The sequence below is a fragment of the Paramormyrops kingsleyae genome, chromosome 22 (genome assembly GCF_048594095.1).
Source record: "Paramormyrops kingsleyae isolate MSU_618 chromosome 22, PKINGS_0.4, whole genome shotgun sequence".
Taxonomy (NCBI): Eukaryota; Metazoa; Chordata; class Actinopteri; order Osteoglossiformes; family Mormyridae; genus Paramormyrops; species Paramormyrops kingsleyae.
In genome coordinates this window covers 19,184,981-19,211,798 of record NC_132818.1, presented here as the reverse complement: position 1 = coordinate 19,211,798, position 26,818 = coordinate 19,184,981, and the positions used below count along the sequence as shown (strand labels likewise).

Here is a 26,818-nt window from a genome sequence, read left to right as displayed (position 1 = left end):
TACTTATACTAATGGCAAAATAAAATAAATTAATATAAATGGAAATATAAAATACCATAAACACTAACAAGAACGACATGTTTAGGTGTTTGTTCAGGCATTTCTGTTCTGTTCAGGGTAATATTGAGGTGTATCATAATACAGGTCGTTAGGTGTTTTAATCCCAGACAAATTGTTATACATGGTAGCTCTGCTTATCAGTATTGTGTTGTTTATGAAATGTCACAAAAATGCCACAAGATTTTAAAAGCACAGGCTGAAACACGGGAAGGGGAAAAAAGAGACCAGACAACTACTAGCACCTTGCAGAATAACTAGCATACCCCCTTGTACTTGTAAACGAATTACATGTAATTTAATTGCTTGTTAATTACTTGTAATTGACCCACCAAAACAATTACTTGTAATTCAATTACTTGGAAATTAATTGCTCAGAATATTTAAGTATTCGTAATTTGATCCCTGTTAATAGAATTAGCCATACAGTATGCTGCTACAGTATGCGCCCTGAAACACTCACTTTTTGAGGGTGCAGGCATCTGGGCAGGTGGGACACCTCTCACAGGTGCTGCCATAGGCCCCCGGCTGGGTGCACTGGCAGGTTCCGCACACACATTGGCCATAGCCGCTACACAGCAGGCCCGTGTTGGACATGCAGTTGTCTGTGAGCATGGAGCAGTTGCAGTTCTCCCCAGTCCAGCCCTGGTTGCAGAGGCAGCGGCCACAGTCACATGCCCCGTTACCTGATGTACAGGCGGGGGGGGAGTAGAGGGGTACAGGAAGAGGAGTCATGTCATTTTTCTACATGGCCGACTCATTTTCAGTAACTGTTAAGAATTACAGTGAACCCGTGCTGATGTGTATCATGCAAGGAATGATGTGATCTCGCCAGGACACCAGTGCATTATGGGAAACTTACACACCAAGGACGACTCAGAAACACCAGTGCATTATGGGAAACTTACACACCAAGGATGACTCAGAAACACCAGTGCATTATGGGAAACTTACACACCAAGGACGACTCAGAAACACCAGTGCATTATGGGAAACTTATGCACCAAGGACGACTCAGAAACACCAGTGCATTATGGGAAACTTATGCACCAAGGACGACTCAGAGATAGCAGTCTTCCTGACCTGCGCATGTTTGGAATGTGAAAGGGAAACAGAGAAGCAGTCTCTACACACACAGAGCTGTGATTCAGACCCATTCAAATTCTAACACTTTATTGATTCAACAATTACACTCAGTGGCAACTTTATTAGGTGCTTGTAGGACTCATTTTTGCCTCCAGATTTCTGCAGTAGACAATTTGTGCATTCACCATTTTGTACACTAAAGGGTGAGTGAGTTTGTAGTGGTTATTTATTTGGGGGGGGGGGGTGGCGTGAATAAAGCCACATTAGATATTGGGGGGGGTACACGTCCCTCTGGGCGAGGGAGAGGAGCCCTACGCTCTGGACGAGGGAGGGGAGCCCTACGCTCTGGACGAGGGAGGGGAGCCCTACGCTCTGGACGAGGGAGGGGAGCCCTATGCTCTGGAATGCTGAATTTCTGGATCTGGCTCGGTCTTCCGTGGCCTGCAGCTCTGACTGCAGATTTCTGCCTCTGCCTGAACTGCGTGTCGTGACACAAACGGGGAGGAAACATGACCGCAGGGAGGGAGTTTCGGCCTTGATTTGTTACACCGGGGGACTGGTATTGCTGTAATCATCATGGTCCCAACGCTCGTGCTTGTTCCACATGCTCAGACTCTACAAGGACCCTAACTAAACAAGCACCTCTTGTCAGGGTCAGCGCCTGTCTGACCCTGTCCCCGTGAGGCTGGCAGCCATTGCCGGCCATCCTGTTCCCTCCGGTGTTTGTACTAGAACCTTGTGTGTCTCTAACTGCTCCTTGGACCACCGCATAGCTCACTGGGCTAAGCATACCGCACTTGTGGTTTGGAGGCCAGCTTCACCTATTTTGTTTGCTCCTTGGTGTTTGTTAACCCTTTGCTTCCCTGTTTCTCCCTGTGTTTAATCTGTCTTGTTTATGATTCTCTGCCCCTGCTTTAGTTATATTCTGTTTTGCTTGTTTCTTGATCGATATAACAGACATTGTGAATGTTGCGTTCATGTTGCGCCGCTCCTATCGTTATTACCACCTTTTTTTTTTGTTGATATTTTTGTAGTTATGTTTGCCCACATTTGCTTCTGACCTCATGTGCTTATTTTGTTTTATAGGTTGCCCATTGTATTTAGTTTTCTCAATAAACCCCTCTGTTGTCTTGACGCCGCAAAGCGGATCGTCACCTTCTTTTCCCGCCGCTGCCATGATACCCCTTTAACATACAGGCCTAAGTATACTTTCATACTTAATGGAAAAATTCCAGCCTAAAAGTAATTTTTAATGATTTTTTTAATCTGCAGACAATCAGTGTATCTTCCTGAGACCCAGCAAATCACTTATGTCCTCTTTAAATGACATGTTCTGGCTCATAAGTTGCTTTGCTGAAAAGTGTCAGGTAGATGCAAACTGTAAATGTACTATACATGTTACTCTAATTAGGAGAGTAAGGGCCTTTAGATGTGCGGGGGTATGGCGTTTCCAATTTGTTCTTCCTCTCAAATAAAAATTTTAATCAATATTCAAAACCCCTGCCCCCCCCACCCCCCCAAGGGATCTAAGAAGGAGGTCCAAATGAATATTATATGTACCTTGCTGTTAAAAGTAAAATCATCATCAGTGTGATGCCAGATGATTCATGGGAATCAGTGGCGATTCACACCCCAGGAAAGAAAACGGCGACATTAAACACGAACACTAAAAACTACGGTTTTTAATTTGAGAAGGTTAAATAAAAGCTGTCGGTGACAAACGCATCTCTGGCCCCTGTTGTACTGTAACATGGCCCCGACTCGCTCACCCCCCTGCCCCCCAGCACTCACCCGAGCACAGCTTGCCCTTGTACAGCGGGCAGCTGACGTCATCACACTGGCAGTACTGGCCGTAGATGTTTCCATAGCCGCGGCTGTAGCAGGAGCACTGGCCGCACATGCAGTCCCCGCGGCCACTGCACACTGGCTCGCCAGGCTTGGCACTGCAGTCGTCCTGGCTGGTGGCCTTGTACTGGTCCTGGGCGCACTCGCAGTGCGGGCCTAGCCGGCCCGGGAGGCACTGGCACACGCCGCACTCGTACGTCCCGTTGCCCTGGCTGCACACGGGGCTGTCGGGCTGCGCCAGTTTCTGGCAGCCGCAGTCGCACTCGAAGTTCACCGCGACCTGCAGCGCGTCCCTGAACCCGATCGGCTTCAGCGTGAAGGTCTTGGTCTTCTCAGCGGGGCAGCCCCGCGCCTGCAGCTCGACGCTGAACGACACCTACGGGGGTGGGGGGGCGTAAGGGGGCCGGGGAGAACAGACACGAGAGACACGGGCAAGCAGATTAGTGGGTGCCCCTCCCTGAATGCACCAGTGTGTATGATCAGTGTCCCATGTCAGTGCTTGAGAGTTTCTTCACCATGTGATGCCCGGACTGGTGACACATATATCTGTATGGTCAGACAGAGTGACCTCATGCAGCCACTGCTCAAGTTTCCAGTTCATGTTTCACTGTCACATGTTCATGGGACACAGTGAAGTTCTTGTGCCACAGTTGCAGGGACGGGGATGAGTGTACAAGTACAAAGACAATAAGCACAATATAAGGTTAAGTAAACATGATAAATAATACGTTTTGTGGTATAGGGATAGGCAGGGGCGTCGTAGTTGGGTGAAAAATGGGACTAAATTACCAGGGCCCCAAGTGGGGGGAGGGCCCCTGAGGAGTGAAATTTTATTTTCCTTTAAATATAATTTTAAGATCACAATAAATGTTGTTAACTAATGTAAATGTTAATATTAAATGGGTAAATGCATCAGTTGATTGATGTATTAAATGGTGTCCAAGTACATAGGCTATAGTGTCTGAGGACAGGCACCCTCTCCTTGCACAAAATGGTTTAGTCCACCTTCACCGGGCTTTTTGACTAGGCACATTTGAAGTAGCGTTCATTCTGCTGAAGCGGCAGACGGCAGTGCATGGAAAATGATGTCAAAGAAAGGTAAATCTGGTTTTCAGAAGAGAAAAGAGAGGCAAGAAAGGGAGAAAAAAAGAAATGAGGGAAAGCAACTGCTTACCAACTTCTTTCCCAAGAAAGGTGAGCCCAAAATGCTAGAGCAAATAGTCTACAAATGAACTCCTGCTGTGGTTACTTAAAGTGCCCCTATTATGCCTTTTCATGCCATATCACTATGCCTTGTCATGTAGCTGTATGTGAACATAAATTACCTAAGTTGCCGACAGTAAACGATAAATGAAGTTTTTGTCTATCAAACAGAAAAGAGTCGACTCACATTCGCCTAAACGAGTCGTCAGCAATTCGAATCTTTTTCTGTTACGGCCACGTCACACACGGAGTAACATATTTGCATAATGTCCGCCCACGTTCTCATAAAACAATATTAGCAACCTTTAAAATGACATAATAGGGGCATTTTAAATACCACTGCGATTATCAGTGCTAATAACACAACAGCATAACACAAAATTAGAAATTACATGATGCCTTGTTTGCACAGCCTACACCATTTCAATAGTATACTAATTCGAAAACTAAATTAATATTTGTTATTGGACTATAATTGTCACGTTTCGAGGGTGAGCGAACGAGCAAACAGGCGAGTCCACTCAGGCATACGGGGAAACGGGGTTTAATGGAGGTCGACAGAGGCAGACAGGAACAAGACTTGACAATACAATGACTCATCTGGGGAAGACTGACTCTGACCAGGACTATATACAAAAGACAGGGCAGACTAACAAGGCACAGGCGAGAACAATCAGGTAAGAAACACGAGGTAACGAGGTGGGCGTGGCACACAGGAGGATCGAACGGAGCGGGGCGTGACAATAATAGTCTAACTTTGTAGGCTCAATGTCATATAGGTTCATGAGGATAGGCTGTCATATTAGTAGCAAAGCTACCTGTAACTTGTGAAATGCATGGCACTCAGTTTCAGAAACTGTCACAGAGGGTGATGCAGCAACAGACCCCTCATCATCTGATACTGTGGACTTAAGACAAGGTAAGCCTATACTGTAGTTTAAAATGAAAGCACATCATTTTAGCTGTTTATACTGTAATGTGTTTAGCAACACTAAGTCATGCTCTGCCTTTTACTGTAGTCTAGCTGTTTGGTTAGACTAACTAATAGACACATCCATAAGAAAAATGGCACTTAGTTTTTATTACGTGTTATACAAAATATTTAAATGTTAAGCAAGTTCAATTACATCCATTAGGCTACATTGGAATGATATATCTTTGCTTCATACGCTTGTAGAGGGGTCTGTCCAGCTAGATAGAGATGTGATAGAGGATGATGGAAGTGAAGGAAGTGAAAGCAGAGAAGGTTCGGAAGAAAGTGAAAGGGATGAAGAGAGGTCAGAAAGTAGTCAGGGCAGCGCAAAGGAGCCATTGCCTGAGGATCCAGTACTATGGCCAGAGAAGTTGACTAATGAAGAGAGAGACACAATAGTACGCAGATTGGCAAGCAAAGAAAAAACTAATAAAATCATAGCAAAAGACAAGGAAGGGAAACCATTTCCTAACTACCTTCAATTTGCAAAGTCAGCCAATGGCCGTGAGAAAATCAAAAGAGATTGGCTAATATATAGTGAAAGTGCAGAGGCTCTGTTTTGCATCCCATGCCTTCTGTTTTCTCACGAGCTTAAAAAGCCATCTAGAAGTGCTCTCAACAGTAACGATGGTATGAAAATATCACACATGAAATGGCAAAGAATGTACCGAAAATTACCAGAACACGAAACAAACATGTCTCATAAGGAATGTTATTTGAAATGGAAAAGCCTTCAGCATTCATTATTGTCTGGAACAGGAGTTGATGGTCACATTCAGAAACAAATACAGACAGAAATAGAAAAGAATAGAATGATTCTTGAGAGGCTTTTGGATGTGACCCTTCATTTAGCATCAAGAAATCTTCCATTTAGAGGCAAAACTTCAAATCTAGGTGATGTACACAATGGAAACTTTCTCGGCACTTTAGAGTTGCTGGCACATTATGATTCCGTTTTAGAAGAGCACTTGGAGAAATTAAAGGAAAAGAAAGAAGGTTCAAGGTTGACACACTATCTGAGTCCTGAGACACAGAATGAGTTTATTGATATATGTGGCAAAAGAGTGCTGAACACCATCCTGGCAGAAAGAGAAACTGCAATCTATTACTCTGTGATATGTGACTCAACACCAGATATCTCTCACACTGAACAGAATGTACTGTTATTAAGATATGTGCATCAAGATGTTGAAAGCAGTGTTTGGAAGATAACTGAGAGATTCTGTCAATTTAAAGACTTTTACAAAAAGACAGGCAAGGACATTTCTGAAATGATTCAAGCTGTGCTGCAAGACAGTGGCATACCATTAGAAGACTGCAGAGGACAAGGTTATGACAATGGAGCCAATATGTCAGGGAAACTGAAAGGCGTGCAAGCTCAGATTCTAAAAGCAAATCCGTTTGCAATATACTCCCCCTGTGCATCTCATACCCTAAATTTGGTGGGTGTACACGCAGCTGAATCATGTCAGGAGGTTGCAACATTTTTTGGTAATGTTAATCGCCTCTATAATTTCTTCAGCGCTAGTCCAGAGCGATGGGCAATCTTGAAGAAAGAGACTGGATGCTCTCTTCATCGCCTGTCTGACACTCGATGGAGTGCACGGATTGCCGCTGTGCGAGTTGTGGCCTCTCATTTACCCTCTGTTCTGGTGGCACTAGAAGGTGTATTAGACACATGCAACCTTACAAGTGAAGCCAAGTCTGAGGCAAATGGCCTAAACAATTATTTCAAGACCTTTGATGCAATAGTTCTCCTAACTGTGTGGGTAAAGGTGCTACAGTGTATTGAAAATCGAAATCTAATCCTTCAGACAGGGGATATTTCTTTGGATAGTCAGGCTGCAAATATCAAGGATCTACAGTACAGGAGGAAATACAGGCTATTCGTAATAAATGGGACTCCCTTCTCACTGAAGCCTCCTTAGTAGCCCAAGCCATGGAGATCCCTTCTCAATTTAGAAGTGAGGAGAGGCGGAAACGGAAAAGGAAATTAATGTCTGATGAGAGGAGGAGTGAGGATGAGACTGAGTGTAGTGCAGAGCAGGCATTCAGAAACAATGTGTTTTTTGTTGCCATTGATAGCATCATCAGCGATCTAAGTGCAAGGTTCCAGACTACAGCCACCTTATGTGAATCTTTTGCACCTCTTCTGAGGTTGGGGAATATGTCAGAAGAACAGATAAAGGCAACATGTCGGGCTCTGACTAGAACATACCCAAAAGATCTCACAGTTGAATTTGAGAATGAGATGCTGCTCCTAAAGACAGTGTAGAATGCCACATTTGCCCATAACCTGTCCCCTCTTCAGCTCCTTAATGCCATATATAAGCTACAGCTACAGAGCATTTTTGGAGAAACATGCATTGCACTGAGGATTTTCTGTACCTTACCTGTAACGGTTGCTGGTGGTGAGCGTGCTTTCAGTAAGATGAAACTGGTTAAAAACTACCTGAGATCAACAATGAGTCAGGATAGATTGAACAGCCTTGCCCTTCTCTCCATTGAAAGTCAGTTGGCAAGTAAACTGGACTTTAAGGACCTCATCAAGGATTTTGCCACCAAGAAGACCCGTCAGTGGGCACTAACTGGGCTATAAATTTCAGTGTTTAGCACTTTGTGAAAGTTTTTTTGTCCTTTATTAACGGAAATTGACAAGTGAGGTTTTTTTTATCTTTCAGAGTAAATTAAGCATTTTGTTAATGTGGAACGCTGAAATGGCATTTTTCTTTATTGTAATATACTCCTTAATAAAAAGCTGTTCTCTTCAGCCAAATGAAAAAGTGTTTCAATTTTCATGCAGGTCTATAGTGTTGGGGGGGGGGGGGGGTTCGGGGGGGGGGCCCATGGCCACTGCTTGTGCATAGGGCCCAGAATTTGGTGCTACGCCCCTGGGGATAGGGATGTGCAAATTGACTATAGTAGAATGAATAATGCTAACAAAGTACATTCGGTAACCATTTATTAATGGCACCTTCACAGTGCCTTTATAATGCATTCAGAGAGCATTCATAAACAGCATGTAATTGTTGTAACATGTAACAAACATTATATAATAGCAAACATTAAAATCATGGTTGTTATTAATGGGTATTAATGCATACTAAAGCTGTTAAGGTATGTTCATGAATGTTCTATGAATGCATTATAAAGGCATTACAATGGTGCCTTTAAGGTAAATGGTTACAGAATGTACTTTATTAGCATTATTCACTGTACTATTGTCAATTTGCACATCCCTATATCCCTAATATACATTAACATCACTAATATACATTAATGACAAACATTATATCATAATAATAAACATTAAAATCATGTTTGTTATTAATGTGTATTAAAACGGTTAAGGTCTGTTAAGGTGCAGTTAAATCATCAGTGTTCATTCTCCCTCCCTGTTTGCAGCCTCTTTATGGACATGGATGGCCAGTTTGTCATCTTTTGCCTTTAAAAGTGTTTTCTTGTTTTGCTGGTGGTGGCCCTATTCGTGTGGATTACTGGAGGACTGAGGGGTCTAGGAGGCGGCGGTACTGACGGTGTCTCCGACGGTGAGGCCGGCACAGGACTTGAGCCCGGGAAACTGCCCATTGGTGCAGCTGGCGTTGAAGGAGATGGCCAGCTCCTCTGGAAGTCCCTGCAACTCCAGCTCCACCTTGGAGCGGATTCTCTGTGGCGGGAGGCAAGCCGTTAAGGGTGCAGTGCCACAAGCCGCAGACAGGAGGCAGTAATGGGGCAGCATCCACTCATGAGCGCCAATTTAGATGTTACACGAAACAACCAAAGAAGATGAAGCGGTCGTAGGTTTACAGTGCATCAAAGTAAGATTCGACATACTCTGCTGTAGGGATTCCCAGCCCCCGGTCCACAGTATGCCATGGAACATTGAGGGATTGGGGAGGGGTTAACTAATTTCCAAAAATAAATGATATAATCTTTAAGCTAGTACTTTTTTACAATCTCTGATATGCTCTGATTGCATCTGAAAAAAAAATGAAATGGCTATTTCCAAACTTATGCTAGTCCATGGTCATTAAAAGGTTGGTACTCCTACTACTGGTACTCCTGCCCAACCATACGTGGAACCAGAAAAAAAGTAAAAGCTTGATTCAATTCAATTCAATTCATATAGTGCATTGCCACAACAATACATTGTCTCAAGGCGCTTTACATTATCTCTGCCCAAAGCCCCCAGTGAGCAAGCCAGCGGCGACAGGGGCGAGGAAACCTCCGTAGAAGGAAGAAACCTTGGGAGGAACCAGACTCAAAGGTTGCTGGCACAGGATGGGTGAAAATAAGAATCAGTTGGAGTTAAGGCACTATGTGTCATAGGGAACATCGAGAGCAGTGGGCCCTCACCATGTAGGCATTCTTGACAAGGTCGATGATGTTGCTAGAGTCATCTGACAGTCTTCCCACCACGCTCCCAGGAATGAGGTTACTGTAGTTCTGAGGAGACCATGCAGTGCAATTGTTAAGTGATCAAATAAACGGTACTGGTTGCTGGTCTTCTTAAACAGGGACGCACAAGAAGGTTCTAGCAGGAGGACTCACTTCAAGGCACACGGCAGAAAATTAAGTTAAATTTGCTGACCAAATCAGCTACCTAATAGTAACTACTCAAGTGGTACACTTTCTGCTTTTCCCAAATTAGGAGACACCAAAAGCTTCTGCGCAAGTTAAGGCACGGGTCTCCTTGTCGGTAGTCAAGGCACGTTAAGACAGCCCCGATGGTATGACTCTGCTGTTAGTTTTGATTATTTGATTTTCAACCAGAAGTTCTCGTTCAGCCCCAGCAGCTCAATCAAGCGAGAAAAGATAAGAGGCTCATGGGAAGACAGCAAGCTCACCTGGTAATGGTCTACAACCCTTTTGGTCACAGCTAAGATCAGGTTGATGTTGTTTTCGGACAGCTTCTCCACCAACATGGCCACCGAGGGGTAGTCCTAGTCAACGATATGTTAAGTGTCTACAGCTTGCATATGTCAAGTGAGACATTTGATCATTTGCCCTTTGCAAAACCCTCGGAGGCCCCTCACCAATATGGTGGACATGTTGTACTCGTTGTTCAGACCCAAGTGGCACTTGCCGTCGTTGGGCTGCACCAAGCCTGCTAAGCGCCCATCCATGGCCGAGTGTGTCTTGTCATCTGTGGTGAACACCAGCAGGTGAGAAGCCTCTGGTCTCCAGCCAATCTGGTCCTACAACAGCACCATAATATAATACAAGATTAATGGTTGTGTTTCAAATCAAAGTGATACTGTACAATGACACTCCCTAAAATAAAAACAATGGAATTCATTAAATTAGTACATGAGCATTATGGCAAATGGAACATAATACTACAGCAGTTAGTCCATACATAACACCCATTCATCCTTCAATTTACTGTACCTGCTTATCTAATACAAAGTCACGATGAGGATAGATCCCACCCAGGAATCATAGGACACAAGTTAAGGTGACACCTTGAATGGAATGGCAGTCCTCCATATGGCACACCCATGCTATTGGCAATTTAGACATGCAAATTCTTAGTGGTGGCCAAATGAAGCTTCATGAACCACTTGCTATATTATTTGACCCCACTAGATGGCGCTCTTGGCTTGCGTCGGAGCATGCTTTCAGCTCATTTTTGAACAGAGAGCACCATCTAGTGGGGTCAGAAAATACAGCAAGTGGTTCATGAATCTTCATTTGGGCATCACTACAAATTTCCCCAACTGCTGGTTGGACTTTACCAATTTAGTTTAGTTTTCTACTTTGTCATGCAAAGAGTGGGAAATCCCCCACAGGAACAGGATTGTTTCTTGACAACTGATTGAACTTCACAGATGTCAATGCATTTCGCGTGTGTTGCCAGGATACTGCAAGTTACCTTGCACACCGTAGCCTGGATGATGGCGTCAAAGCCTCCCTCGGGGGCGTCCCTGTTCCTAGACACGTCCTGCTTTTTCACCTCCTCCGCAAAGCGCTGCACTTGGTCCGTTAAGGGGAGGACATGCTTGTACCCAAACTGGGGTAGACAGGTTCTGCCCATACTACAATATGGAAGAACAGGTAGATGGGTTAGCCAAGCCAATTCATGGCAAAACCTCAGCTGTTCCATCCCTCAGAGCAAGAAGATGCATCCTGTCCCTAAATGTAAGGCTTTAACAAGGGATGTCAGACTTAAGGTGTCATAATGTGGCACATTGGCCAGAATGAGGCCTGAACTCGCCTACACAGAAGGCAGACACTCTAGGCCCTGTATCCCAAGGCACGCAGTTAAGCTCATAAGATCACTACAACAAGATATAGCATCGACACATAGGCGGAAATAAGATACGTCAGGGGATCAGGAATCAGCTGCAGCACAAGGTGAGAGCCTGCTTGTAGGATACCATTTATATCTCTAGACCAGTGATTCCTAATCCGGTCCATGGGGAAACACAGCCAGTCCACATTTTTGCTCCCTCCGAGCTCCCAGCAAAAACGTGGACGGTGTGTTGGTCCCCGAGGACCGAACTAGGAAACACTGCTCTAGACAACATGTGACCAACTACAGTGCTCATAGAACGTTTAAAAACCAATATATATCATACTAGAAACAACCAGCTGTTTTGAGTAAAATATTCATTTGAAGCAGCAATAAACTGAAAGCCAAATTATAGTTCTAAAAAAGCTCTTCTGAGTTAAAAAGTTCACTGACAAGCATCTTTGGGATGTTTTTAACGAGTAACACCTTTGCAATAATTTAAAACACCAAATATTTGTGTTTGTTATCCCTTTGGGAGCCAATGACTACAACTGCAATTAACAGCAAAATGGCAAGAATCCATCAAAAAAATTATGACAATAAAAAGAAAATGTCTGTGCGGAAGATATGTGCAAATACGCTAAACGTCGTTTGTCAATGAACTTTTGTTATGAAACCAATGAAGTCGCAACATTTTTTACAGAATTAAGCAAATGTCCCAGGACTGAAGACGGAGAGCAGAAGCCAGCAGGAAGGTCCTCCTGCAAGGCCCTCAGATGCTAACCTGTAGCAGGGGTTCTTCAGAGCTTGCGGGGGGGTCAGGTACATATAGGGGGACATGGGCTTGTCCACGAAGGCCCCGAAACCCATCTGCAGGTTGCTGGTGATCTGCCCCATGGACCGGGCCAGTTCGTCTCCGAGGACATACAGGGAGCTCAGGTCATCGATCATGGAGTAAGAGAGGTCCATCAGATAGTAGAGGTCCACTGGATAGTCCTCCACCTGACGCACCGTCACCGTGAAGCGCTTGGAGTCATCTGCGAGGGGGGGGCATGCAGAACCATGGCTTACAGTACAGCCATTTTACACTGATTATCACCCCTATTGCCTTTGCAGCTGAGCGCATGTACCTCAATATTATTATTACATCACTTCCTTGCCTACATACAGGGGCAACATGAGGGGGGGGGGTGAGTTACGGTGATTCCAGGGACCCCTGAGGAACATGACCGGAGCATAATTGAATTGGCCCAATATGACAGTGTTTTAACGGGGCCCATCGTGCACTTCAAGCCTTCCTCCCACGTGTTCACGCAGTCATCAGCCAATAAGGTCACTGGAGAGAGGACATGGATCTGTCGTTAGGGCTGCACTTTGATTGGCAGGTGTAAGATTCACTAGTGACCAGGTGAATGCAGTCGTGAATACAGTGTTCCTGTGCGAGGTTGGCTTTGTTTGTAAGCATACATCTGACAGAGTATTACAGCAGTAACTAAGATCTATTCTCTATTTATTACTTATTATTTGTGAACTGTTTGTTGCTCTTTGTTCCAAGTGTGGCTGAATTCCAAAGCACAGGGCTTATAATGCATCTTCAATCTTGACTGTAAGTTTGTGAGTTAAAACATCCATGTCTCATTCTCAGCAACTTGAGCTTTATTTTTTTCGGAAAAAAAGAAAAACATTTCAATGAAGTGCAGTGTTTGTTTTTCCGAGTAGAGCAATTGACATCACCTTAACTTTTTAGGTATAGGTAATACAAAACTACAGTACTGTGCAAAAGTCAATGAAAATGAAGTTTAAATGATCTTAATGTTGGTGTAAAACTATGATATCAAGTCTGTAAAAGTGTGTTAGAGTAACTAAATGAAAACCTCTCCTGAAATCAACCCAATGTTTGCCCAAACCGTCCAATACACCCATGTACTGTCTGACTGGACCACTAGCGTGCCTTGTATGGCTAATCCAAACCTCACTGACCTTTTAAACTCGTTCAATCAATCAATCAATTAAGCAACAAAGCAAACTGCTTGTCAAATGTACCAAATATATAGAACGGCTGAGGCGTCCCCGAGGAGAGATTTGGGAACTGAAGCGGTGTTCATCTAGCCATCAAACAAAATATCATAGAATAGAAGAAATTCTTGTTACTTTTTATTGAATTACTCATAATTTGTTCTAAAATGTTCTAATGTTAAATTGTGATTTTTGTTCAGGGCAAATGTACGCTTACTTACCCAGATAAACTTTTGCACATTACTGTATAGAAAATGTTTTGAAATCTTCCAATTGTATTGCAAATACTGAAATACTTTTGTTCATTACAAAAATAAATGGTAATTTAATAAAACTAAGTACCCCAGGGCAAATTTGACAGTAGACAATGAATTTGTATAATTTGAGGAAAGTGATGCGGTGATGAGTTTGTGAGAATCCGTGGGTCAGGTACCTGGTCTGAGTGTGACTCGGATCTTCTGAGGCTGCATCTGGATGACGTTGGTGGTGATCCTGCTACTGAGGGGCTTGTTCTCCTCGTACACCAGGTCACTGACGGGGAACTCCATATTGCCCTTGGCGCATCCTGCCGCCAGAAGCTTCTCCCTCAGGTCGCAGCGGGGAATGCTGCTCGGCTGGCGCCCGAAATCCTGACCGAAGACACGTGGGGCACAAGGGTCTGAGCGGTCGCTTTAAATAACAACGGCATTTTAAATATGGGGGGTTTAGCAGACACTCCCCCAGGAGGGAAAATGGAATTTAGAATCATGTTTATAAAGGAAAAAATGTAAATTAGAAATTATATTTTAACAAAAAAAATTGCTTTCAGAAGGTAGTCTGGGAAGGACAATGATTCCTTCTCGTTAGCAGGTTAGAACTTGGGGGGAGGGGGGGCAGGGTCCCCCCTCAGGTTTACAGAATTAAGTGCCTTCGTATTTTGTTTTTATTTTTTGGTTAAAGGTGGCGCCACCCCTTAGATACACCCTTGATAACCAGGACAACTCAATTTGACTGAAGAGTGAAAATGCCAGAAAAATGCTGAATTATCATTTTCCTCTACAGCCGTGTTTCTCAATCTGGTCCTCGGGGGGCGCAGAGTCAGACCACATTTTTGCTCCCTCCCAGCTCCCCTGCAGGAGCAAAAACGTGAACCCCGAGGACCGGACTGGGAAACACTGTTCTAAAGAAATATCTATCTTTCTCTTTCTGTCTTTCTCTCTGTGCTGAGGTTGTATTTAACAGAGCTGAAAACCTCTAACATGCTGCAGCCCACGCTAACCAGGATCGATCACCAAACCTCTAGGATCGAGTTTGTTTTAATTATAGTCTGTGCTAGACAAGGTCTGTGGAGAGTGTAAATATATATATATATAGTGTGGGACACAACAGTTTCAGGTTCAACAGAAGAAGAACAGAAACAGTGAAGGAGGAACCTTAACTGTTACGCATGAAGACCAGAAAAGGCGTAATATGTTTGACCAGATAGGCTGGAAAAACACCATCCAGGCAGATGCCTGTATTCCGTAATACGCATCTCATTAAAATGGAAATTCACCTGATTCAAATGAAGACAAGAGCAGTAATATTTTGACAATATCGCGATGCTGATGGCTTGCTTTGATTAGCCATCGATATCTGATAAAATCTGCTCTTGTTTGTTGAAAAACTCGCCTCTTTTAATCTTGCTAAACATTTCCAAGGATTGTGTTTGGTTTTGGAAATTCAGTGCTTGAACTGAGGATTTTTCCTAGATATTTGCTAAAATAGACTAATATATATTGTATAATAGAATGGCAAGTAGCAAAATAATACCTTTTACTTACAGAGCTGAAATAAATGAAAGGTGTGCAGTCAAGCATTGAGAAAGGCAAGCAATGGAATGGAGGAGTCCTGCCTAAAGGTACTGAAAGCAGGGCTGAACCAGGAAGCTGAACCATCCTGTCCAGGAAGGGTGGTTTAGGGTTAAGAACTCCACTAAAAGAGCCAAATGATTAAAATGTGTCTTCTGGTTTGACCCGGCGACCATGACGCGTGGCTGATTGACAGGAGTTAAGTGGGGGGAGAAAAGGATATCTCTGCTCTAAAGGCAGGGTGGACTGAAGAGACCCCCCCCCTCCATCAAAACCAAAGTGGCATGAGTGACCAGACTTACTACCAATGCCGACAGAGCAGTGGGCTGGGATCTTACCTCCTGGAAGCACCACGCGCAGCTGGGGTGCGTGGCCAGGCACTGTTTGCACGTGCTGCCGCCTCTCGAGGTGCAGATGTTGGAGGCTGTGAGAAGCGCAGGATTCAGGCAGAGCGTAGTAATTCGAGCGGACGTTAACATCTTAATGACCCTATAAATATGCGTATGCAACATTTCCTGAACCAGCACTAACAGTATGATGATCCTCCTTACTTAAATGTGGCCAGATATCTTTATGAACATATTTATGCATATTTTTATGCATATTTATTTATATTTATGCACAAGTGGCTGCACGATTTCGGAAAATATTCACATCGAGATATTTTAAATCTTTTCGACTAATGCTGCCATATTTATAAAACAAAAAAAAAAGTTTAAATTTACCTGCAATGAACTACAGCTATTAGAATGTTTATACAACAGAAGGCGAATGCCCTTCGGTGACCAGTTCTTGTTAGCTTTCCTCTTCATCTTTGTTACATTTCTCACAAACGTGCCAAGAGCAAGGACGAAAATTATGATCGGCTCAGAGAGCGCGTGCGGAGTTCATGCAAAAGCACCGTCGATAAACTATACACTATTTATTTTTTAACTATACAAGAAAATCAAGTAAAGGAAAGATCATTAAAACTGCAGGACTTGCTAAGTTTTGTTTTCTATGACCGTAAAAATGTTTCAGCGTAACTTATTATCTTAACCCAGCTGACTATTGTGGTCCTTACTATGTGACAGTAACGTACATGACAAGCGATGTCGAAATTAATGTATCAATTTGTGCATCTCTGCATCCATTATGCCACCGTATTTTGGGTACAGTGCACTGGATTGCATTTGCTCCTTCATGCCATAGCGGCTAACCTGTACAATTCTGAATGAGTGTCTGCCTTTTTATAAATATTGCAAGATTGTGTTGAGCTGAGGGGGGGTCCATATGGCTCACAAAGTTGCAAGTCACGTCAAGACAGGCTGGAGAATTCAGCATAATCAGGCTCAGCTCCTGGAACGCCTCCGACCTCGCCACTGTCTGATTTATCTCCAGCCCGTCCCAGCCAGCACTGACAAGCCAGCAAAGAACGCGAGCCATGCAATGTTCTGACAGCGCCGCCCGCTCACACACACGCACACAGAGACACACACATACACACACACACACACACACACACACACACAACCCACTCCTGCTCTTTTCGACTTAAACAACTCTAGACGTCTCTTCCTGCTGATGTTAACGCAAAATTTTTGCCACATGTGACCAAAGTGTGTGTTTGTGTGCGGAGGGGGGGGGGGGTAGGGTTAGGGTTAGGGGTGTTAACTGGACTATGACAGTCATCTCTAGCTGTCGCAGTGCCAGCTAGTGATCCAAGCTACTTCCCTATTTATTATTGTCTACTGCCATTCCAACTTCATGCCTCTAGGCTAAAATATTCTCTATGTCTCCTTCCCTGGCATGCAGACATGCTGATTCTTCTATGTTACTCATACAGCCCATTTTTACACCAGTGAATGTGACCCTTCTCCTTGTCTTTTCCTTGTTAAGGTTTGTGAATAATAATAATAAAATAAAAAAAAAAACGTGCGGGAACTTCCACAGCCTGCCCAATCACCCCCCCCCCCCCAAACACGATCATGACCAGATACAAGCATACCTAGATCCTATACTCAGGCAAGCCACGACCTGGATCGTTGTACATCTGCAGCAAAGCCAAGGGGCTCAGAAGGTTCGCTAGAGAGCAGAAACACTTCGTTCACATGAAGAGTTCTATATGCTACAGAGACGGTTTGGCTTTTGTGTAAATGACCAGTGATCGTTTATATTTCACATATATATGTCACCTCTTTCAAAAACACGCTAAATATGCGGTTACCATATTTGCTATGACAAAAAAAGAGGATGTATTGTCGCTCACAAGATGTCACAAATATACGATGTTTAAGTGGCAGCAACTTTCAGGAATATTCCGGAAGTTGATGTCACTCGTGAGTGGCGTGACACGTAGGGATGTGCATATCATTTAATTTTTAAAGTACATGTGTGCAGGAGCCTTGCGGTGATTCTGAGTGGCTGCCGTATATTGAAAATTGGTGCCTTTTCCTTCACTTAGTCCGCCACTGTAACTTGCAACTTTGGGTCATACGGGTTAAATTACAATTTTTTGGAAAATCAAAAACATGACGTGGACCCAAAAGATACTGCCTTGTTCCACACACCAAAGGCAGCATCAGTGCAAAGCTCACGATCAGGCCACTGATCGCTAAACCACAGCTTTGCCACTGAGAGCGCACACTCCTTCCTGTTAATAGCGCATCAATTTTAATCAAGAAACGCTTAAGAAAAGCACGGCCACGTGACGTCACGACAGAGATCAGCGGAGCTGATTGGTGGCTCATGAAATTCAGAAACGCATCTAACACGGAAAACGATCAATAGGCGTTTCAGTGAGCGCCATACTATAAGAACAAGATGCAATCATATTAAATATATCCTCCTGAGACCCCACCCATTCATTTATGTCCATTTTAATGGACATGTTATTTTTGCATCTATCATTTCACTGATGTAAAGAAACACATTTATTCCCGTTGTACACTAAAGGGGACATGCTGTGAAATAAAAAAATTAAATAAAGTTGAAAAAATCTAAATTGTATGATGTCTTATTTCCTCCAAAGACAACCTATAATTGAAGGACACTTTTTTCCTTGGGTCTCAGGAGGATATGATTACGATAATGGGGGGTTGTCCTGCTTGGTGCCCCCCGAGGACGTGATGCCCAAATGCTCACATAGATAATCAAGGGCAGCCCTCCCCCCGTTTAATGAGTTGACCAGCCCTGGGCACCGCTTAACAAGGTGTGCAGTGCAGGTCAGAACTGATACTTCACTTACATCTGGCATTTTAAATGTGACTTAAATCTACAAACCATGCGCCACCTGTTCTCAGTGTGTCCCTGCTAGCGCTGCTGTCGCCTGTAATATATTTTAGATGAAAACAAAATGCTCAATATTTTTTTGTGACCACGTGAAATCTACGTAAAATAACCAGGAAAAAGTGCGACAGTTAGAATCCAACAAAACATGGACAGCAGAACCTACCGCTGTCTTAATACACTATTACTTTTGGCCACAATGTACGGCAAATATTAAGTAGGAATTATATCAGCATGTAAAAATTTCCCCATGTGTCAGGTCGATTTCTCTTCATAGCCCTCGTCAAATACGACCTTTACTTTTTTATTTACTTATTTTTTATTTGTTAATCTGGTACCACTTTACTTGAGAACAAATGATGTACACTCCTATCATAATCATCATCTAATCATGGCCGATCCCGTATTTCATGCAGTAATTATGTTTGTTCATGATTTGTACTTGAGTAGTAACTGAGTTACTAAGTTGCTCGTGCCCCCTCAAGTAGTGTTGCCGTTAATCTTGTTGTCTTTGAGTCGTTAAGAGCAGTTTATTTATGCAGACCGCCCCCACCCCATAGATGCCCAAAAAGCAAAAAACAAACCAATGAAAAGGCACCCACAATCCTACCACAACACATGACTATAACATCATAAATGAGTATAATATCATAAAACAGCAAAGTAAAAATGCTAAAGGATGTAGTAAGCTAAAGATACTTACCCATCACTCGGCACCCAGCAAATAAAACTATCGACCAAAGTTGCAGAATCAGTGATCTCATATTTGCGACCTGGTGCACCACTTGCGTTTCAACTTAAAAACCTAAAATGGTTGTAATAATGTTTTTCCTTTTCACACTCCAGAAAACTGTTGTCTTCCTCGACTGGAAAATTTCCGGATTTTTGCAAGTATGCACAGCAGCCCTTAAGTGACGCTCCCAGGATGAGACAGCAATGCAGTCTTGTCTTAACAACATTCTGGAGTTGCGTTTCCGGTACTTTTAGTTGCTTTAATATTCACCAAGAATGCTGAAACTTTGCTGAATGTCGTTAATGCGGTTAATAACATCGCAAAACAATAAACGGCGTGTTACAATGGTCCCGGTGTAATAAAAAACTTTCAGTTTTGTGTTTTGAGATCATTAAGAATAATGCTTCTCTTGACTTGGTAATTAATGTTGGTAGGATAAAATTACCTACCAGCTTTTGGCAAATTGGCATTCAAACCACTGATTATTTCAATGTTTATTTACGTTTTTTTTAAGATAAAAAACAAGAATTTGCTCACCCGATAAGCCCCGTAATTGAAGCGATCCCTCAGTTAACTGCCTGACTCCGAGGAGTGGTTCTGCAGCGTCATCTCGTGGCAGAAATGCACAATTGCTTCTGTATGTCTGTCATTCAACGCTGCGCTTATACGCAATTTCAATATAAGCCTACTCCATAAATAAAGCCACACAAACGATCTTAAGCAAAGCAAATTGAATTTATCAGGAGACATCTTTCACCAGAACACCAAACCGGCTAAACATTACATTACACTGGAAATGCATTTTTAAAAATGTACAATTTTGTACAGTACTGGGTGTCATGTTTATTTTATATACTGACTAAAGTCAGGAGGATCAGAAATAGCAAGAATCTGTTTCTGACATCTGATTCTGAATCAGTAAGAAGCATGTAGATGAACGCAAGGGGCGCCTCTTCCATCCGTGACTGTATGTGTGCATTTGCCTGTCACCCTTTGCCATTTCTTTGATAAACTTTTAATAAAATGATAATGAAAGACAGTGGCACCCAAGCTGCAAAAATGATTTAAAAAAAAACAAAAATGAACACAAACATTTCATTTAAAATGGCTATTATTTCTTAATTGTTCTTCTTATTTTGTCCTTATAGAATTTATATCTATTAAGAATATATGATGCTTTTCAACACAAGCTTGCAATTCAAATGTAGTTTCCACCAGCAATAGGTTGCCAAGACACTTTCTTAACAGAGCAAAATTAGTCAGAATGCTTCAGTGTGAGTTTTACCCTCCATCCAGCCCAAAATTTAATTCTGCACAAACAGATTGTTCTTCAATAAGAGAAGGCGAGACAGGCGGGGGGAAAAGAGTAGGTGGTGGTTGGGGGGGGTGGCGGTTGGGGTCCAGATCAATGTTCATTTTCACCAGCATTGGCACCTTCTAGAAAATGACCAGAGCACGGAGTGTCAGTGCCTCCCTCTGATCCATCTGCTTATTCGCTCTCTTATTGAATCCTGGCGCCTATGCCCACCTCCATCCTCAGTCGCCGCCAGTTGCTAGGTTACAGTCGCCGGGCGTTGTGAGAACCGCGGCGACGATAAACGGGAAAGGAAACAGATAGGCTATAATACCCCTGCAGTCTTTTGGCATTTTGTCCTGATTGCTCCAGGGGTGTTAAAGCTCTTTTGACGCTTCTCTATTGGCAGATTTTATCTGATTGCTTTTATTGCTTTCGTCCCCTCGCGGTTGCCCCCCCCTCTCTCAAACAAATAAAACCTTAGCCGAGTCAGACCTGCATTGTACTGGAGTGGGGGAGAGCAATAGATTACAAGCTATTAACGCGACAGCAGCCTATTCATTCTAGAATTCTTATAATGGTAGTTTGGACTTACATACTGAGATGAAATCACTGGTCTGTAACCACAACACATGGAACGAGGCTGCGCATTGCTTCACCCCCCAAGACGTTTAATAATATCTTTCATTAAAGATGATGAGGAAATTGACAATGGCTGGCGACTTAACGGTAATAGCTGGCTGCATTTCTCGTGTGTAGGTTGCCTGTACCGCGTGAGGCGCACTAGGGGTAACTGTCGTTGGACCACCAAGATGCCGCCGGCAGAGCTGCGTGTCTGTATGCAGCATTGAGTTGTTGCAACAGATCGGACCAGTAATTAAGGGGAGATGGAAGAAATTCTTGTAAAAACCCCAACCGTTGACTTCCTACTCCACTGGAGCCTCGCTTTTACATACATCCAGCACCGCAACCCTGTGTTGTATCAGTGGTATGGAAGATTTATGAATGAATGATTGCCTATGTATGTGTGTCTATATATATATATATATATATATATATAGGCCTACACATCAAACCTATATGAGTCATATTAAAAGGTCAAAAGAAACTTATTCAGTGTCTCCCCGTTGCTAAGGGGTTATACTCCACTTACTTTGAGTTGCTAGGCTGCTGATTCCATCCAGTTAAGCAATAATGCTCTCACGACTTCTTCATCCTTCCTCCCTCCCTTTTTAACCAAAATAACTTTCTCAACCGTCTGTTGCTATTCGTACTGCTTCATTGTTGCTAGGCAACAAATCAGATCCTGGTATATAATCTATATTAATGTCCATAGGTATGTTCTATACACGAACACGCAGAGGACGAATATAAACCATTTTGCCACAAAGCGTCTATTAAGACGCTTTAAGAAACATTTCTGTTTAAAACAAAACTTTGCAATATCGACCTACCTTATTACAATACGTAAAATGTGTCATTATTTAATGATACCGCTGCCCTTAAACATTAGAAATTAATAAATACTAATCTCTCATTTTCATATCGGCTTAGTATTTAATTTGGCAATATCCACGCATTGCAGACACATTGCTAAAACACAATCTACTTTAGAGATGCAAAGCTGAATTATAGCACATGTAAATTGAACATTAAATTTAAATCACTCCAATGATGCATCTCTCCTACACTTCGTACTGCAGTCTTTTGAATTTAATCAAGAGGAAACACCAAAGGCAATCATTCATTAAAATCCCTTAATTACTGTGAATACGATCGTTAGAATGTGACGCGTCATACCGCAACTGGATCGAAATTACTTTGCGCCAGTATAGCCTATTGTAACAGGCTTACATTAAATAAGTAAGGGACTGAATGACAAAATAAATTTGAGCACTTTACGTAAGTGGCAAGTGCAAATATCTACAGCGAATTTATTGGCAAATATATATATGGTTTACTAGTGAATGCACTGGTGAATGATCATTTGTAATTGCCTCCCATTGCTTGCAGGCTTAAAATAATGTTTTGTCGCTGCATTCATCCAAAGCTTACAAATGTTTTACCAGAGATGTTTTACCAGAACGATACAGAATACATGGGTGCTAACCGCGTATGCTACAGCAAGGCCCCTTGTGGGATCAGGCTACGGCGAAAGGCGTAACGTACGCGAACGCCGTACCGGAGGCGTAGATTCTACGCAAAAGCATAAGTCAGCGTGCGGATTTACAGCTCTGCGACCAAAATCATTTATGCCTGCAAAGACGGTCCCTTTGTTGTTCTGATATTACTACAAAGTTTCTTGTTTAAAGCAGATTATGGTAAAAAAAAAAAAAAAAACTATTTCGATGAATATAATAATTTTAGCAATCGAATATACGGAAAACACTTTTGATCTGAAATGGAGAGCGCGAATGAAAAATTAATGTCATGGCAAGGGTCACGGAAGTTGGCACCACTGTTGTTAAATACGTGGCCTCATGAATTAAATACCGTGGGGTAAAGTCTCAGGAGTGACTGAATTAAGGCGCTGAATCTGGATTCCTCTAATTGCTTAAAGTATGTGCGCACGTCTAAACTAAAGAGATATTCAAATGAAACAATGGTACAGTGTGGCCCCTTTCTGTGCAAACGTTGATTCAATCTGAAAGAGCGAATTGAAATTAGAAAGATTAACGTGTAAAACCATCGAATTATTTTAATAGCTGTATAGGAGCGCCGCACACGTCGAATGCCTTTTATTAGAGTCGATTTTCCCTTGTATGGTATAAGAAGGATTCATTACTCTGGCAATCCGAAATTTAAACTGGGTTGAGCGTTGACTGCTCTCTTAATATACCCTAGTTGAAATAACAATTTGCTTAAAACTGGTATCTGCGTCAACGTGCCATCAGTTGATTTCTGTTCCCATGGTAAATATAAAAGGAACGACCGCTCCCAACTAAACGGTCATCGTAAAACAACATTTTACAGCCTACTTGAGCTAATCATGTTTGTTGTAGCTTTGCGGCATCAAATGACAACATTTAACTAAGAGGCAGTGAAAACGCAAGGAAGCATTCAAAAGTCCTTTCCAACACATAAAAATATTTATGGTCACGAAAATCATCTTGATCTGTGCAATTTCAACCAAGACCTTCACATGGAAGACTCGTTTAAATATAAAGGGGTCTTTAGATAGCGCAGTTTAATAAGACTGGGATGTCAGGAAGCGCTGCAGTTTCGCGTGGAATAATCTCTGGGAAAATAGCACGTATTACATAACGCGAGGGAGGGCAAAGGCGCGGTTCCGTTCAGTGGGTCGCCGATATTTGTCAGAATGGCAGTTTATTTAAATTTTAAAAACGTAGATTTCAATTAGCTTGAAATAATATAGATCCACGAATAATGTGAATAATAACAATAACGTATATTTATGACTGATTTGTAAACAAAAGCTATAGCATTTCAGTGTATTTATTTGTATGGTTGATTCTCTCCCACTTCCTCATGAATACCTATGCATAGTACAATCAGCTAGCTAATCAGATTTTTTTTAATTATTTGCATATCCCAACATAGTATGTAACAATATCTGTGACTGACGAATTACGCACAGTGGTAGAATAACTTCAAATACATCTGCTTCTTTTATTGTTTTGAGAATTAAATTTTTTTGGGTAGACTGGAATATGTACGGTAGTATCGTCTCTTATTGAAATGTGGAGAATAGCAATCATTAAACTTTTAAAGATCTTGGATCGGTGCTTAGTTAATCGTATCGGCTACAACTGTGTACCACAGATGTAATTTGCTTGGTAAAGCTGCTTTGTGCTGGGTGGTGTTTGAGCTCTGTTCAAGAGTGCCGCGAACCCTAAAATTTCAAACTCCCCCAAAATGGAGATGCTGGTGGTGTCATCCAAAAGAAAATCATTGTGTCCCCCGCTTTGAATGCTCTGCTTTCCTATAAGACACTTCGCAAAAGCAGGTGTACCGCTAAAACCACCTCCCCCTGTCCACCACGTAAAACCCAACGACAAAAACAAGAGAAGGAAAGCGAGGGGGAAAAAAACACAGAGAACTACAAGACCACGGTGATCCGCTTACGGCTGACTTGCATGGTTAGTTTTCCTGCTGGTACGAAATACTAAGACCTGCGCTCTATTCTCCTGCGATTCATTTGGCAATAAAAACGAGAGGCGTCACTTTCTTCAAAGTTTACTGAAACAAACTACCATATTGCTGGAGCTGTCATTTTTACGCTTTCACCCCAAATATTTACTCAATAAAATTTTTGTGTTTTCTCCGAATACCTTTCTTTTCACACAATATTGATACAGAACAACAGGAACTGTTTCATCATTGGAACCCTACAGCGATTTGAGCGACGGAAAAAAATGAACGTCACTTTATTTAACCAGACTGTCCTCACACAGGGATTGTTCTTCAACAGAAGCCAGGACTTGGCCGGTACCCTGGTGGGCTGCTGTAACGGGAGCACCATAGCCACAAGTGACGGAACTTCGCTGGTTCTGCCTCCGGATGAGCGCAAACTCTTCGTTACGCGGGTGGTCCAGATAGCGGTGCTGTGCGTTTTGTCACTAACGGTGATCTTTGGCATCTTTTTCCTCGGTTGCAATCTGATGATCAAGTCAGAAAGCATGATCAACTTTCTCGTGAAGGAGCGGAGACCGTCTAGGGACGTGGAAGCGGTCATCGTCGGGATGAACTAACCACGGCCGCGCCGCGGGAGTGAGTGCACTGCTGGCGCGCAACCTGCTCATGGATGTCGCCCTCGTACTTGGTTTCCAGGGTGGCTAGAGATATGCAAAGTATTTCGATTAGGATGTGAGAATATTTTAATCGCCGGTAATGATCGCGAAGAAGAAAGTAAATCCAGCATGCCCTGTTGCTTTCGGAAAGTGGCGTCATTGTTGTAATTCACTGAAACAAGTTCGTTAGAAATGAAACATGAATGTCTTGCCGTTCCGCGTGAACTTTCGGGAAACGTGCGTTTTCCTCTTTTTACTCCGAGAAAAACAAGGAATGTTAAATCTAATTATTTCCTCATCCTCGTTTTTAACGTTACCTTCCTTTGATTCCGGAGGGTAAAAACTTTTTTTAACCTCTGAATTTTATTGTTACGATCAGTGTTTATTGTAAGGCTTCATTGAACCTTTACAGATGTCAACACCTAACGCATGGGATTCGTGCATGGGATACGTAAATGAGTAGAGATTATGTGAATATTCTGTATGATGATTTTTTTCCCCCACATATAGGCTTGTTTTTAAAATGCACGCACGGAGAAGCTCACTAAATTGCAGGGAATGCGCATGTTTAATTAAAGTCGTTTTTGCACTTTCTTCAAGGATGGTATTCCTGAAAGAATAGCGGTGCTTGTTTGTTTACGGTGAATCTGAATACACTGTTTTTTGCACTTTTATGAATTTGCAGAAGCTATATGATGTTTTGTATTCGACTGAAACTTAAAATATGCATGACGCATTGAAAATAAAAACTATGGTTTTCCGGGATTGTATATGCTTACATTATTGATTATTAGTGGTGAGCATTAAGGAATAAATTGTTCTGTCTGACCAATACGTTTATGGATCACAGTGTGAATTATAGCCTACCTTCGAGAGACATTTTGTTGGAACATACAATACACTTGCGGGCAGGGCACATCCCAGGTAAATGGACAGGTGAAAGCCAGCATCTGATGTAAAAACGTGTTAGCGTTTGGTATAATGGATAGAATATGTTTACTGAGCTCACGTCCATTACTCTGACGCATATATATCGCGACATCAGGTGATGTACGTCTAGACTGGGATAGACCTGAATTTACATGTCAGGAAAAAACATAGATCTTTTTTTTTTTAAAGATGCTTGGTATAGGTACAGAGACTGGGAATCCATACTGGGACGACTGGAATGGTGACGGAGACATCGCCCTGGCTACAGTTACGGGAAGACGGCTCGCTTTGCTGGATTCCCATGTAAATGTGAATTCAGCTGTTTTTTTCCTATTGTGTCCAAATAAAGCTTTTCCCATTGCACAACATAATGCATGCAATATGAAAAAAGGAATTTGGTAAATGTGATTAAAGCTTCATTTTGTGACGTATAGCCTGCGATTTTGCATATGGCCTAACCCAGTTCACCATGACTCTCCCTTAGATAAGAGGCACAGACAATAGCTGGATAATTTCAGCCATGCTGTTTTCCTGCCTACTCACATACTCCTCCCTGTTATATCTCTGGATCTTCTGCATATGGCTTTAATATGGGGTGT

At 42.6% G+C, this 26,818-nt stretch overlaps 2 protein-coding genes and 1 long non-coding RNA gene across 5 annotated transcripts in view; 2 read left to right on the top strand and 1 right to left on the bottom strand.

Annotated features, from left to right (window-relative positions):
* The window catches only part of LOC111856058 (integrin beta-3-like), a 58,406-nt gene that overhangs the window by 5,188 nt on the left and 26,400 nt on the right, over window positions 1-26,818 (bottom strand). Inside the window, exons 1-11 of one of the 3 annotated variants that reach the window (XM_023835686.2) lie at window positions 19,782-19,804; window positions 15,583-15,668; window positions 13,849-14,044; window positions 12,184-12,436; window positions 11,040-11,202; window positions 10,201-10,362; window positions 10,012-10,107; window positions 9,521-9,610; window positions 8,700-8,831; window positions 2,935-3,364; window positions 521-743 (exon numbers count right to left, since the gene is read on the bottom strand). In XM_023835686.2, coding sequence (XP_023691454.1) covers window positions 521-743; window positions 2,935-3,364; window positions 8,700-8,831; window positions 9,521-9,610; window positions 10,012-10,107; window positions 10,201-10,362; window positions 11,040-11,202; window positions 12,184-12,436; window positions 13,849-13,963 — 1,664 coding nt within the window. In that variant the 5' untranslated portion in view covers window positions 13,964-14,044; window positions 15,583-15,668; window positions 19,782-19,804. Of the gene's footprint in view, window positions 1-520; window positions 744-2,934; window positions 3,365-8,699; window positions 8,832-9,520; window positions 9,611-10,011; window positions 10,108-10,200; window positions 10,363-11,039; window positions 11,203-12,183; window positions 12,437-13,848; window positions 14,045-15,582; window positions 15,669-19,214; window positions 19,745-19,781; window positions 19,805-26,818 lie in introns of those variants that run through there. The other 2 variants (XM_023835684.2, XM_023835685.2) reach the window with 2 other exon arrangements.
* LOC140581599 (uncharacterized) lies at window positions 3,785-7,934 on the top strand. Its single transcript, XR_011984678.1, has 2 exons — window positions 3,785-5,110; window positions 5,369-7,934. It is a non-coding gene; the product is annotated as an uncharacterized lncRNA (long non-coding RNA).
* On the top strand, window positions 24,492-26,123 carry rprml (reprimo-like). The gene has a single exon (XM_023835696.2). It carries the CDS (start codon window positions 24,915-24,917, stop codon window positions 25,248-25,250), a length of 336 nt encoding a protein of 111 aa, XP_023691464.1. The 5' UTR covers window positions 24,492-24,914; the 3' UTR covers window positions 25,251-26,123.

Bases quoted from the DNA above. Each gene is read 5' to 3' on its own strand.
- rprml (XM_023835696.2), top strand. From the start codon at position 24,915: ATGAACGTCACTTTATTTAACCAGACTGTCCTCACACAGGGATTGTTC.